The sequence below is a fragment of the Stegodyphus dumicola genome, chromosome 8 (genome assembly GCF_044657685.1).
Source record: "Stegodyphus dumicola isolate Sdum_Otavi_A_Nest chromosome 8, ASM4465768v1".
NCBI lineage: Eukaryota > Metazoa > Arthropoda > Arachnida > Araneae > Eresidae > Stegodyphus > Stegodyphus dumicola.
The window spans coordinates 513,186-529,213 of NC_140775.1; the positions used below are offsets into that span (position 1 = coordinate 513,186).

General features: G+C 33.8%; 1 protein-coding gene across 13 annotated transcripts in view; it reads right to left on the minus strand.

Annotated features, from left to right (window-relative positions):
* PGS1 (Phosphatidylglycerophosphate synthase 1) overlaps positions 1-16,028 on the minus strand; it is a 134,149-nt gene that overhangs the window by 27,011 nt on the left and 91,110 nt on the right. For all 13 annotated transcript variants that reach the window (XM_085821494.1, XM_085821490.1, XM_085821485.1 and 10 more), the window contains 2 exons: positions 13,921-14,195; positions 6,102-6,283 (listed from right to left, as the gene is read on the minus strand). In XM_085821494.1, the coding sequence (XP_085677620.1) occupies positions 6,102-6,283; positions 13,921-14,195 (457 nt within the window). The remainder of the gene's footprint in view (positions 1-6,101; positions 6,284-13,920; positions 14,196-16,028) is intronic.

A 16,028-nucleotide genomic window follows, 5' to 3' on the forward strand; every position in this document is an offset into this window, starting at 1 on the left:
GCTCCAGATCAATCTTTATGTAAACAAATGGAGGCAAAAATTTCTCTTGAAAGTTCACCTGCAAATTTATTGGTATCAACTAACCAGCAAACACAGACTGTTCCGTTTCAATGTTTTGGCTTAAAAGATATTGTTGACTTGATCAAACCCTTTTCTTCTCGGGATAATTACAGCATTGAAACTTTTATTTCAGACATTGATGACATTTTTAATCTCTATGAAATCACAAATCCTGTACACCAAGTAATTTTTGTTAAAAAATGTCTTACAGGTCCAGCTTTAACATTAACTAGATCAATTCGTGGAATTACTAATTGGGAACAATTAAAACACCATTTATTAGACGAATTTTCGGAAAAAATTAATAGCCTTCAATTACATAAAATAATGGAATCTCGTCACATGAAACAATTTGAAACCTTACAAGAATATATTTTAGCTATGAGAGACCTCGCACACAAAGGTTCTCTGGATGATTCTTCTTTGATTGATTTTATTATCAATGGTATTCCTGATTCATCAAACAACAAAATAATTTTATACGGTTGTAAATCCATTCCTGAATTTAAAGAAAAACTGAAGATTTATGAAAAACTCTTTAACAATTCAAAAAATGTGACGCAAAATACTCCAACGAAATTTACAAATTCCTTTCCCAATGTTAAAAATTGATGCTAAGCGTACATCAGACACTCAACCAGTTTGTTATTAATTCAAAAGTCAAACAACAAAAATCAGCGTTATACCTACAAAATTTTCACAGGACTAGTTTCGATGGTTTTACCGAACCATCATCTTCAGCTGCAAAACCGCAAATGAAGAAGATAGGAAATAATGATTAGATAAGATAAGAAAGCCTGGACAAGAATAAGCAAGTGGCACCATCTGTTGGCGAAACCAGAACTAAAACATAATTTCTCTAAAAGCCGAAGGCAAATTTGGATTGGAATTAGGATCGTTAACTAGAACAGAAAGATTTTTATGAATGTGAAATGCCTCTAGAAAATTCAGTTCTCCAATGGAAGATGTTTTTTGAATAATTTTGGCAGCAAAAAAATTGAAAGTGTGATTTTCGGACCAACAATGTTGAGCAACAGAAGACTTCTGTGTTTCCTTTTTTCTAACATATGCCTCATGTTCTTTGACGCGAAATTTTAAGGCTCTCTTAGTTTGGCCAATGTAAATTAAACCACACTGGCAAGGAATCCTATAAATACCCCAGGAATTCATATCCGGAATGGGGTCCTTGAGTATAGAAGTTGGAATTTTATTGATGGCAGAATAAACAACCTGAAAGTTAAATTTCTGCAAAATATGTGCAACTTTATAGCTAATTGATGGAAAGAAGGAAATGACAACAGAATTTTTATAATCTCCTAAAATAAGAGTGTGGCTTTTAGTGTGTTCAGATGAGAATTTTTTAACTGCTTGATTAATAATGTTGGGTGAAAAGCCCCTGTCAATAGCTATTGCTTTTAAATAATTTAGTTCTTCATCAAGGGCTAGTTTGGAGGAGCAAACTTGAAGAGCACGGAAAACATAGGAATAAAATGAAGCTAACTTTTGTTTAGTCGGATGACATGATTTAAAGTGTGGTGGAAGGCAAACCGATGAACGTTTACGGTAAACTGTAGTACTGAAGTTGGATGTGTTACGTGTGACCAGAATGTGGAGAAACGGAAGAGAATTGCAAGTCTCAAGTTCAAAAGTGAACTGAATAGCTGGATCAATAGAATTCATTGTTGAAAGAACTTTATTTATATCATCTTTATTACCTTCAAACAGGGTAAAAGTATCGTCTACGTAGCGGAACCATGCCGGGAAGTTTAAAGTTTCAAACAATTTTGATTCATAATAATGCATGTAGATATCAGCCAGGATGGGACTGAGGGGGCTTCCCATGGCTAATCCCTCAGTTTGCTTGTAATATTTATTTTGGAAAACAAAATGTGTTTGTTTCAAACAGAGTTGAGTGAGAGAAATGAGCTCATCAATTTCGATGCAAGAGAAATGAAATTCGCGAAGTCTGGTTTCTAGACATCTTAATGCACCCTCCACTGGGACATTGGTTATTAATGATTTTACATCAAAAGAAACCATGAGTAAATTACTAGGAGAAATGTTTTTAACCTTTTTTACAAACTCTATTGAATTTTTTATGGAGTAAATGTTATTGTCTAATAGAGTGGAAAATCTAGAAACTAAATATTTAGCTAAAGGATACGAGGCAGTACCTAAATTTGATAAAATAGGGCGGAAAAGAATACCACTTTTATGAATTTTGGGAAGAGCATATAATCTGGCACAATTCGCAACAGATGGGATAAGCGAATGTTTTAAGTTGCTTGAAATGATTTGCGAAGATTTGATCACAGTTTTTATTTTGGATAAGTCCGAAGGTGAAGGATCTTTAGGGATCGGATTATATGGTCCTTCGTTTAAGAGTTTAGTGACACCATCGATGTAAGTGTTCTTATCCATGACGACTATCTGGCCACCTTTGTCGGCCTTTGAAATGATAATATCCGGGTTAGAATGAATTTCGTGCATTGTAGCTCTTTCTCTCGCAGTTAGATTTGGTTTTAAAGGTTTATTATTGAATTTCACATTATGAGCGATAAGATGCCTAATCATTTCTTTCTGTGAATCTGAAACTTTACTGAACTTGAAAGCTTTTTCGATAGGAGCCAAAATCTTTGGAATCGAGGGTTTACAGGTTTGTGAGAAGTTAAAACTATATTTTAGAATTCTCTCTTGTTCTTCTGAAAGACTAACATTAGAAATATTAACTATTGGCTTGATGTTTACAATGGGAAGATTTTTTGAACTACTTGAACTGGAAGACTGTAAAAGAAGTTTTTCGAATTTAACTGCAAGGGTGTTTTTATGACGGTTAACTGCATTCTCTGTTCTAGACCAAGACTTTTGTTCAAGGGCAGTGAATTTTGGATATGATTTAGCGAGTTCCAGATGAAGCTTATAGAGTTCATGTTCAATTTTGGACAATTGTTGACGTGTATCCCTTATCACGGACCGAAGTAAGGCAAGCTTGCAATTTAACAGAATTCTTGAAACGCGACTCGAAGGTTTTTGATTAGATTTGATTTGAATAAAATTGGGTATCAATTTTTTACATTTACATTTAAGTAAAAAGTCAAGATGATTCAGGAATTTTTGCCGTTTCAGGCGTAATTTAGTGAAACGATTAACGGATGAAGGCATGATAAACAATGCAGAAAATCAAACTAAATTAACTGAGCAATAATAAAGTACACACAAAACAGTAGAAAAATCCATCACTGAAATGAACAGAAAACAAAACGTTTGTAAGCAAAATGCATGAAATCAGACAAGCAAAGCACAATATCCAAATGTACAAAACATAAACATAACTTGAAAATTGCAAAAATGTACTCACCGAAACTCCTACAATCACAAAATGGCGGCCACACCACGTGCAAAAAAGAAAGCAAAATGTAAGCCTGTTTGGGGCTTCTATAATTAAGACACAATAACACGCCGAATAAATACTAATTCAAAAGTCAAACAACAAAAATCAGCGTTATACCTACAAAATTTTCACAGGACTAGTTTCGATGGTTTTACCGAACCATCATCTTCAGCTGCAAAACCGCAAATGAACAAGATAGGAAATAATGATTAGATAAGATAAGAAAGCTTGGACGAGAATAAGCAAGTGGCGCCATCTGTTGGTGAAACCAAGAATAACCAAGAATAACAGTTTGTTATTCTTGTGGTTTAAAAGGTCACAAGAGTAATACTTGTCCTAATAAATCTAATGGCAAATTATGTTATGGCTGCCAAAATTATGGTCACGTTCATTCCAATTGTCCCAAACGTTCTGGTAGTTCGACCACGGAATCTGCTCCTAATTGTTCTACATCTGATAGTACTGTAAATGCACTTTCTACTCAAAATTTTTCTAAAAATCCTATGCATGTTGATATTCAACTTAAAGGAACTCAGTTAACTGCTCTCTATGACACTGGATCCCAAGCAACACTTATTACTGAGAAAACATACCGCAAAATTGGTTCTCCACCATTACATCCTTCTAGAATTACATTCTCAGGACTTGGCCAAGACACAGTTCAAAGTATTGGATTCTTTCAGGACTACATTCAAATTGAAAACACTATTTTATCTGCTAAAATCCATGTAGTAAAAAATTATATGATTCTTCTTGAGGCCATTATCGAAATAGACTTTTTGCAACACACTCGATTCAGATTTGACAAAGATGGTATTCATTTATGCAACAATAATAATGATCAAATTTTTGTTAATGTTGCTAATGTAACTCATGATCACACATTTCCACCTGATATTTCACACATCTCAAAATCGGAAATTCTTGAAGAAGTTCAACAAATCATTACTCCTCACAATCCACACGACGTTAACACTGCTATGAAAGATTTTCAGACAATAACAGGAAATGCAAATCAGTTGAAGAAAACAAGTAAGAAAAATGATAATGATGATGCACATGACGATTTGGAATTGGATTTAGATGATGACACTTTGGATTTGGATGATCACAATCACAAAGTTGATGCTGATACCAATCATGGAGGATGATCACAATCACAAAGTTGATGCTGATACCAATCATGGAGCTCATGACGATGATGTTGATGAAGATGGTGATGACGCAGATGACGACATGGATCAAGATCATGATATTGATGATGACAACAATCATAACGCTAATGGTGCTGAAGATGATGATGGCACTCATGAAGCTAATGAAGATGATGTTAATGATGTTGATCAAGATGACGTTGCTGTTGTTGATGAAGATCATGTCAATGAAGATGATGTTGATGACAACGACGATGATGCTGATGACAGTCATGAGACTAATGATGATGATGATGACGATAATGATCCAAGCATGCAGAATACTGAAGAAACTGTGAAAAATCAACTGAATCAGTTTGAACAAGCATGTGCTGATCAAGCAAACGAGAAACACCTGCTAAAAGTGCAGAAACTCCCAAAGAACAGAGCGCCTGGAAGTATAAACGAAGAAAATTTAAACGAACTTCAAAGACAATGAAATTGCTAACACAGCATGATGATGAAAAAGCTGCATTATGCATTGAAGCTCAACGTAACCTCCTCCGTTTACAGCAAGCACATATACGACAGTATAAGAAACATCACAAACCTGCCTGCAAATATAAACATGAAGATCAATTACCAATACAACCTGAACTGAAACTTCCACTTGGACTGAATCTTCGACTTGAACTGAAACTTGGACTTAAACTTCGTCCTTATGAGATCGATCCTTATGAGACAGTTCATCCCTCTGATTGTTACGAAGTACGAAAGATATGATTATGAAAGATACCATTATGATGTCAACCTGTGATGATAAGATGAACTGGTGGTGCACAAACCTAACATTCGCCACCTGGACATTGATTTTTTTTTTTTCACTTTCTCTGCTTTTTGTTTTTTTCCTTTTTTTTCAACCCCGAGGCGAGGACGCCTGGCAAGGCAGAATGGCCGTGTGGTAATGCGCTCCTACAACTCAACCTTCCTCCTTCCTGCACCTGGCAACTGCATCAGCAGCTAGATGACTCTCGAAGCTGTGTGATAAGTTGACTTCTGCGCGTGAGAGATGCTGCGACGGCAACGTGGTGAACAGATCCTAAAAACTATTACGTAGTAGCAAGAGACTTTAAAAACATTCCCATTTGGTGTGAGAATTACCACTATTGTGGTGCCACCCCATGCTATGGAGCTAAACTTTTCATCTCTCTATGTTTCTTTTTTTTCATTAAAATACTAAATCTTAACATTGGTGTCATTCTTAAAGTAAAGTAGAAAGACACCCACATATATTCTTCAGTTAAATGACTTTTATCTATTTCTTTTCCAGAACTTACTAGCTTAATGATGAGTGATGCTCATTTAGTAAACATATAAGTATACATAATAATTAGAAAAAATTAAATAATAAAAACTCGATGAAAAGAGTTTAATTCGCATTTCTAAAATTTATAACAGGTGTTCATAATATAAGCTTTAACAGAAAAATATTTAATGAAAATTACAATACTACCCACCTTCAGAGGGATGAATATCCCAATCAGAATGTAAAGCAACTGTATTGTCTGATCTTAAAATAAAGGACATGGATGATACAATAGATACCAGTTCATTGAAATAATCACACAAGTCCTTGCAATCATGAAAAACAATATACCTATCTTGGCGATTGCAAAAATACTGATCGCTCAAGTTTGCCCTAAAATTTTAAAGTAAATATGTGAGCTGAAAATGTAGAAAAATGCATGTTTCAAAGAAAAATATGCAATATACATAATTTTCAAAAAATATATACATTAAAGGAACATACATAATAGTTACACATAATTTAGCTTTTGAAAAATACATGATTTAAAGAAAAATATGCAATATTTATACATAAATTAATTTTCAAATTTGACCAGATTTCTTATTATTTTTCTTCAATAGAGAATTTCCTACTTAAAAGTCCAAATACATGAACCTGAAAACATAATGCATTGAGTATAACAAGATTGGTGGTCCCATCATGATCACGTGCGAATTGTGAACGTGAAAACAATGTATGAACAATATGAAAAGCAAAAGTTTTTGTTCATAGATATTTATAAAAATTGTTCAGACGAATGACCATCACCTGCAATACATGCAGGTGATGGTCATACAATAACAACAAAGTGGTCAGTATGCACTTTGGAAGATGCCCTGTAGTAACGATGCTAATTCTGGCAACAACGTCTTCAAAAGAGTCAATCTAAATCTTATAAATGAGGATTTTTGTCACTATGCTACAAGTATTGCAGTTACTGGTTGTTTGCTTGAACAATTCTTGTAAATATCAAACACTGTAGAGTCATTAGGTTTTTTGAAGCAGCAGACATTAAAATTGAGAAATGTCATCTCCGGGACTTGAATCTGGACCTCTCGAATGCATTCCAACCATTACACTACGAAGGCTGCCAGAAAAGAGAGGAAAAATACCTTATAGACCCCCTTTTAAAGGGCGAGTGGGAATAAAGGGACCAATTGCCAAATCCTGGTGGTAAAGAATCATCATTCACCTCCTCTTAGTTCGGGCACCAGTGTAAAGTCATTAGGTTTTATGAAGCAGGAGCCATGAAAAATAAGCAATGCCATCCCTACGACTCGAACCTGGACCACTCGAATATGCACCGAGTGTGCTAACCGTTACACCATGAAGGCATGCAGAAAGGAGGGAGAAAATACCTTTAAAATAATATCAGTCATAAATAGCACTGATAAAAAATATATGAGTCATAAATAGCACAGATAAAAATGACTTTTCATGTTCCATATTCTTTATACTGTGTTTCCGCATTCATATTTGATACATGCACTGTATTATCTAAATTGTTAATTTTGCCATGTTTTGCCACCCCTAAAATTTTGGGCCTCAGTTTTGTTACCCACTTCATAAACTGCATGAAATGTTGTACAAATGATTTCAAGTCTTATTCAAGTTTATTAGTCACAAACACCTTGCAAGCTTCTTCTTTTTTAATTCATATATGCTTTTTATGCCCAGCCCTTAGTAACCCTCTGAGTGGCATGGCTCTTCATACCTGCTTATGAAGAACTTCACTTAAACAGCATTTCTTTATTAAATTCATATAATCGGTTATTTTAATGTCTCCATTAAACTTCATTGACATAACATTTACATCATTAAAGAAAATAAGAAAACAAAATATTTTAACAATAACAATACAGTCAAAAGTCGTTAATTCGGACACCCATAATTTGGAATGATCTATAATCCGGACCTCAAAGCTACAAACTTTCTGCACATGCGTCGTACTGACGCATGTGCGTAAGACCTTTACAGCTGCGAATATGCACATGCGCAAAATACATTTACTAATGTGCTTTTATTGTATAATGGACGGTATAAGCTAAGCTAAAATTATCTAATTCAGTTAATGTTACAGATTGCGTTGTTCCTTAATCTTCAAATTGGATCTGGCTTATTATTTTTTGCAGACTGTTAGAGCAATTTTATAAAAGTAAGCTTGAACTTTTGATTATGTCAAATAGAATTTCTGATATATATTTACTAATATGTAAAGGATCTACAAAGCGAAAGTATGTTTTGAGGTCCATTAAACAAAAAGTGGAATTGCCGCAAAAAATGGATAAAGGCATATCCTTTGTTTATCTAACCATTCCGAAATCTGTTAATAAATTTCACGCTGCTCTGAGGCGAAGGGGGGGGGGAACGCCTCGGCGCATGATGAATAGAAGTTGATCTGTCAGCACTATCCTTATCTTCAGGGCAGATGTTTTTATTTTATTTGGCTTATAATTCCTTACTAAATATAGTATTTCATCTCGATGTACTCTGTCTTTGATATGATTTAAATCAAATTCCTCGTCATTATAATTCGCTGCCGTTATCGAAGAAAGTGACACAGATGTTATTGAAAACGAAAAAATTTCGATTGACAAATTAGTCGGTATTCTCGACACAGCAATTATAGGACTTGAACAGCGGAACTTATGTCTGAACAAGAAATTATGTCTGTTTATAGAATTAAAGAGAACGTATTATCACATAAAAAACGAAGCAACTTAAACAAGTCACGTTGAAAGAAATGTTTAATAAAATAAACAAATAAATATTAAGTTTTTTTTTTTTTTTTTTTTTTTTTTGTAAATTTTGATACTCTTTAGATCATAATTGTTCTTTATTTCATAAATTACGGTTTCATATTTTTAATTTTATAATTTCTGCATGCCATCTTACGAGATTTAAACTGATGATCTATAATCCGGAAAAATCGATATTCCGGAATCGCTGAAGTCCCGATGAGTCCGGATTAATGACTTTTGATTGTATATAACAAATGACAAAAATTACCTCAATTCTAGATAAAGGTCCTGCCATTCAGGAAGTGAAGCTTGTAAGGTATTTAACCTGATTAACCAGTTATTTTACGTTTCAAATCTATACTGTCACATCTGTCTTTCCGTTTTTCTACCTTAAGCAAATTTCTACCATTCTTACCTTTCTGCAAATTAGCACACATGTATTTAAGTGAGTGTTTGAGATTATTTTATATTCTACGATAAGCATTTCTGTCAACAGCATTACTTTATTCTTGCAGATAGTGCAATCACACCAGTGTAGGTAAAAACTAACTTACGTATTTAATTATCCCTTTGTCCAGATTAAAGACTTTGTACTGTACTATGAATAAACAAGTAATAATAATTCTAATAACACTAATGATACTATAACTCGAAGACCAATTTTCAAATTGAGAAATCTAACTACTAAATCTTTGTTATTAGATAATGAAAAATCTGTATGTACGCTCCTCGCATTTTGGAAAAATGGTGGCACCTACAGCCACTATTTTTTGAACACATACACTGAAGTGACAAAAGTCATAGGATAGCAATATGCAAATATACATATGGCAGTAGTATTGCATAGAAAATGTATAAATGCGAAGTGCATTGGCAGGGCTTTCATTTGTGTTCCTGTTATTCATGTGAAGAGGCTTTGACGTGATTATGGCCACACGACGAGAATTAACAGACTTTGAACGCAGAATGGTAGTTGGAGCTAGACGCATGGGTCATTCCATTTTGGATATTGTTAGGGAATTCAACATTCCGAGATCCACAGTGTCAAGAGTGTGCCGAAAGTATCTAATTTCAGGCATAACATCCCACCATGGACAGCGCAGTGGCCGACCACCTGCACTTAACGACCGAGACCACCGACGTGAGTATAGAGTTGTCAATGTTCACAGACAAGCAACACTGCATCAAATAACCGCAGAAATCAATGTGGGACATACGAGGGACGTTTCCGATACGACAGTGTGGCAAAATTTGTCTTCTTTGGGCTATGCCAGCAGAAGACCGACTTGAGTGCCTTTACTGACAGCACGACATCGCCTGCAGCGACTCTCGTGGGCTCGTGAGCATATCGGTTGGTCCCTAAACGAATGGAAAACCGTGACTTGGTCAGATGAGTCACGATTTCAGTTGGTAAGAGCTGATGGTAGGGTTCGAGTGTGGCACAGACCCCACGAAGCCATGGACCCAAGTTGTCAACAAGGCACTGTTCAAGATGGTGGTGGTTCCATAAGGTCTGGACTGTTTTTACATGGCACGGACTTGGTCCTCTGGTGCAACTGAACCGATCATTGACTGGAAATGGATATCTTCAGCTACTTGGAGATCACTTACAGCCATTCATGGACTTCACGTACTCAAACAACGATGGGATTTTTATGGATGACAACGCACCATGTCACCGGGCCACAATTGTTCGCGGTTGGTTAGAAGAACATTCTGGACAATTCCAGCGAATGACCTGGCCACCTAGATCGCCCGACATGAATCATATCGAACATTTATGGGACATCATCAAGAGGTCAGTTTGTGTCCAAAACCCTGCACCGTCAACATTTTCACAATTATGGACATCTATAGAGGCAGCATGGCTGAATATTCCTGCAAGGGACTTCCTACAACTTGTTGATTCCATGCCACGTCGAGCTGCTGCACTTCGCCGGGCAAAAGGAGGACTGACAAAATATTAGGAGGTATCCCATGACTTTTGTTACTTCAGTGTATAGTTCTGCCCGAACATGTTCAGCCTCTGTTTTGAAATTCAAACTTTTATTTATTTATTTGATGTTTTGTAAAACTTAATGAAATTCTGATTAACAAATTCAAAGATTTAAAAGCAATGTTTTGCCATTTGATGATGTGTAACATATTTATTTTTCAAATTCACCAATTTAAAAGAAATGCCACTCACCAAAGGATAAAATATTTGTCTTACAAGTTTAATCAATAAACACCACAATTAAAAGAAATCTGTTGCTTGCCCAAAATAAACTATTTTTATCTCACAGGTGCAACTGTGTTGCCATTCAACATATTGTGAGACATTTAATTTTTTTTAATTAATCTGTCTTTTACTAATTAACTAACTAAGCAATTTAAAAGCAATAAACAAAGTTCTTCATCTTTGTTACAACTAATTATTAGCTGGACCTGTGAAATTACACTAACTAATTAAAAAAAATTATATATTTTTATTTTTTTTTTATAAGAGCTATTTTAGGCTGCTGTTTGTGCAATCAGCGGGTTATTTTAGAATGTTAATGTCTAAAAATATAGCTGTTTTAAAATTTTAACAGATTAAAAAACAAACTCTTCATCTTTTTATAAAGTAGGAATGATAAAAAGATATTAACTGGTGATTTTCTACATGGCTATGATTAATGAAGCTGTATGTATATATGTTTGTTCCTCACACTATGGTAAAACGGCAACATCTAGAAACACCAAATTTTGAATATGCAGAATCCTCCATCCAAACATGTACACCTCAGAGCCTGAATTTTGAACGTGTGTTTTCTTTATTTCACATTTTGTGTGAACTTAATGCATTTTTTATTAACAAACTCAACAATTTAGAAACAATGTGTTGTCACTCGACATAGCATAAGATGTTAGTTTTTCAAATTTAACTAGAAAACTGCATGATTTAGAAGAGATTCCCAACCTTTTTGTTCCTAAGTGCACACTCTAGAATATCTGTTGGACGGCAAGCACCATTTACTTTTCAAAATGAATTTATAGTTGGAAAGAGTTTAATAATACATGCACATAAAAAAACAGATTCGTTGCATTTTGCTGATATCTGTGTTGGGTGCAATTTCTATTTCATTAAATATGAGAAAACTTTCACTTAGAATTTTATTGAAAACTAAAACATTCTTATTGTGATTACACTGTGGCATTAAACAATCGGCAGACACCATCGTGCCCATGGGCACAGGGTTCAGAATCCCTGATTTAGAAGATATTTGCTGCAACTTAGCAAAGCATAAGATATGTGTTTTTCAAATTTAACCAATAAACTCAATGATTTAAAAGAAATATCTTGCCACTCCCTAAAATAAAATATCTTTATCTTCCGTGTACCAGTGCGTTGCCATTCGACAAAGCATACAATATTAACTTTTTCTTTCAAATTTAATCATTAATGAATTAAATGATTTTATAAAACAAATGCAGTTTTTCATCTCTATTATTTTTAATTATTAGCTAAACTCATTAAGATTAATTACTAGCTAGACTCATGAACACATTTTTTTTTCTTAAATTAACTAGACTTATTAACACACTTTTTTCTTTCTTAATAAGTATTTTAAGGTAGCTGGTCTGACAAATGTTGAGCTATATACCCAATAAAGATATAGTATTCAAAATATGCTACACTTGATAATGGATTTCCATGTCAAATTCACATTATAATCAAGATAGCAATACTAAATACTGTTACTTGATTATGCCAAACTGTTAGTATAAGACTTCTACATTCTTTTTAAAATTTTTTCTCATTTTGAAACCCAAGTTCTATTCATCTAACACACACACAAAGGCATACCTTTTTGTTTATATCGTCTTTTCCCACTCCCAAAAATTTGATGTGTACACTACATGACTTACTTGTATGGAACGTTAAATTATACACATTTTTTCTTGCATCTCATTTAAACTTATTGGATTTAATTAAATCTACTTCGTCGACAGCGCATAAACCACAATAGAATAAATGCACTCTTTAAAATTCACTATATTTGTTTACCATTATTTTAGCTTATCTTGTTAAATTTTTTACATGCTAGGTCATTGACATGGCCTCAATCTGATGTGCTGAACAGTTTTTTTTTTATATCAACATACATTTATATTATGTTGAATTACTGGCTTTAAGATACTGTTTTGGTAATATCATATTTCTTCGATTCTAAGACACATCCCAATATTACAAACATCCTTATTTCTCAATATCTTTTGATCATACAATTAAATTTTCATTTAATAAGATAATTCAAGGTATCATTTCAGTTGCTGAAATTCGAGGTATCACTTCAATTGATGAATAACATTCAAATTTTTCACAAAATACTTTCAATTTCAGTAAATATTTCAAATTCTCTCCCACCTTATCCACCTACCATTACTTACTAATTTTTAAATATTTTCATGAGCTTGATTAATTTTAATTATTAATTTTACCTTTACAGATAGCATTATGCGTTGTCTTCCTGAATACATTGTTTTTCATGATTTCTTGTATTTATTATAAGAATTTAAAAAAATATTAATACCCTCCAAAACAAATATCATATTTTATTGTTAAAATTAACAACTACATGTTATTTGTTACTACTTATTAAAAATTACTATTTTCAGAAACTCATTTTGTAGAGACATTAGGATTTTTTGGAAGCAGGCAAGATGAAAAATGAGCAATCGCCTTCGCTGAAAATCGAACCACGGACCTCTGGATACCGGCCCAGTGTGCAGACCACCACACCACGAAGGCACGCCAAGGTGGGAGAAATACCTTATATACTCCCCCTTTTAAAGGGCAGCTTGGGGTTTTAGGGGACTCAGTCACCAAATCCTAGTGGGGAGAAATCATCATCCACCACCCTTTTAGTTCAGGTGCCACTGTAAAGACGTTAGGTATTTTTTGGAAGCAGGCAAGATGAAAAATGAGCAATCGCCTTCGCCGGGAATCGAACCACAGACCTCTGGATATTGGCCCAGTGTGCAGACCACCACATGACGGAGGCACGCCAAGAGGATGGGAGAAATACCTTATAATTTTATTCACAAATGACCATTTGCTGAAAATGTCAAATATATAACAAATCTTAAAATTTCAATGGATTATGATATATTTCTACATATTATGGATCTATAAAAATATAACAATGATTTTATTTAATAAAAAAGCAATAAAATGCTACACAAATTAAAATATTTACATGAAAAACTTATAAGTAAACATACCCACTCAGTATCAGAGTATCATCGAATAAGTACACTTTAAGGTGGGATAATCCAATAGTTTCATTCCATCGCTCAGGTAAAAACCACTTGATAAAACCTCGAAGATTAGGTGTGTGATAAAGAGATACCTGCACCTGAGATGGATAATTTTTAAGAAGTGGTATAAGCAAAGTCCTAGTGTTTTCTTTTCCTCTGGAGCCCCTAGTATAATCAATAAGAATTTGTACTTTTAATGTGCCTTCTGACTTTTCCAAACCTTCTTCAATAGAGGAAACCTAAAAATGATTTAGGAGAAGGGGGGAAATAATTATTAATTAAAAAATACTTTATATTTATAATAGTATAAGATAGAGCCTAGTGTAACTAAAATATTTTTTAACAAGTGTATTTTAATTACACTTAGACTTTATCTTATACAGTCAAAAGTCTTTAATTCGGACACCTATAATCCGGAATGATGTATAATCCGGACCTCAAAGCTAAAAACTTTCTGTGCATGCGACGCGTTAACGCATGCGCATAGACGTTTGCGCGTGCGTGTAAGATCTTTACGACTGCGCATATGCGTGTGCGCAAGTGCAGAATACATTTTCGCGTGCGCGTTTAATGTATAATGGACGGAATAAGCTAAAATTATCTAATTATCTATTTCAGTTAATTTGATGATTGCGTTGTTCCTTAATCTTGGAATTGGATCCGGCTTATCATTTTTTGCAGAAAGTAAGAGCAATTTTATAAAAGTAAGCGTGAACTTTCGATTATGTCAAATAGAATTTCCAATGCTGGAGCTCCCAAAGGATCTACAAAACGAAAGTATGTTTCTATGTCCATCAAACAAAAAGTGGAATTGCTCCAAAAAATGGAAAGACATATCCTTTGTTTATTTAACCGTTCCGAAATCTGTTTACGAAAGTATGTTTCGATGTCTATCAAACAAAAAGTGGAATTGCTCCAAAAAATGGATAAAGGCATATCCTTTGTTTATCTAACCTGGTGGGGAGAAATCACTATTATATCTAACCGTTCCGAAATCTGTTTATCAATTTCACGCTGCTCTGCGGGGGGGGGGGGGACGTCGTGGCGCGCAATGAACTAGAAGTTGATCTGTCAGCACTATCGTTATCTTCAGGGCAGATGTTTTTATTTTAATCGGCTTTTAATTCCTTACTAAATGTAGTATTTCATCTCGATGTACTCCGTCTTTGATATGATTTAAATCAAATTCCTCGTCATTATAAATATCACAAATACAAATCAAATAGTTTTCTGGTTGCAATTTTCTAATTTTGGCTATGCATAATGTATGCTTTACGCATGCGGGCGTTGAAAGAAATGTTTAATAAAGAAAACAAATAAATATTAAGCGTTTTTTTTGGAAAATTTTGATACCCTTTAGATCATAATTGCCCATTATTTTATAAATTACGTTTTCATATTTTTAATTTTATAATTTCTGCATGCCATCTTACCAGATTTAAACTGATGATCTATAATCCAGAAAACTCGATAATCCGGAATCGCCGAAGTCCTGACGAGTCCGAATTAAAGACTTTTGACTGTACTATTATTGTGTTTCCCATTGTGCACATATTTTTTTTAGTCTTTTATTTATTTATTTTATAAATTACGTTTTCATATTTTTAATTTTATAATTTCTGCATGCCATCTTACCAGATTTAAACTGATGATCTATAATCCGGAAAACTCGATAATCCGGAATCGCCGAAGTCCCGACGAGTCCGAATTAAAGACTTTTGACTGTACTATTATTGTGTTTCCCATTGTGCACATATTTTTTTTAAAATTTTTTATTATGAAACTCTTTTCATCTATATGTAAATATTTTTGCAATTACAGGGAAAAAAAGATTAAGCTAATTACTAATTGAACTTTTTTTTCCTGGTCTTCTGGCAATAAGCTTATAGATTTTTTTTTTTTTTCCAGCAAATAAAATTATTTAAAACCAAACATCCTTTGCTATTTTTATCATTCTTTTTCAGTCACAGTCAAATTATTTTCAAGCACTTCAGTGGTCATATTTATTTCAAGAAATAATATCATATTTCATATTTATTTCAAGAAATAAATATAACTACACATCAAACTAT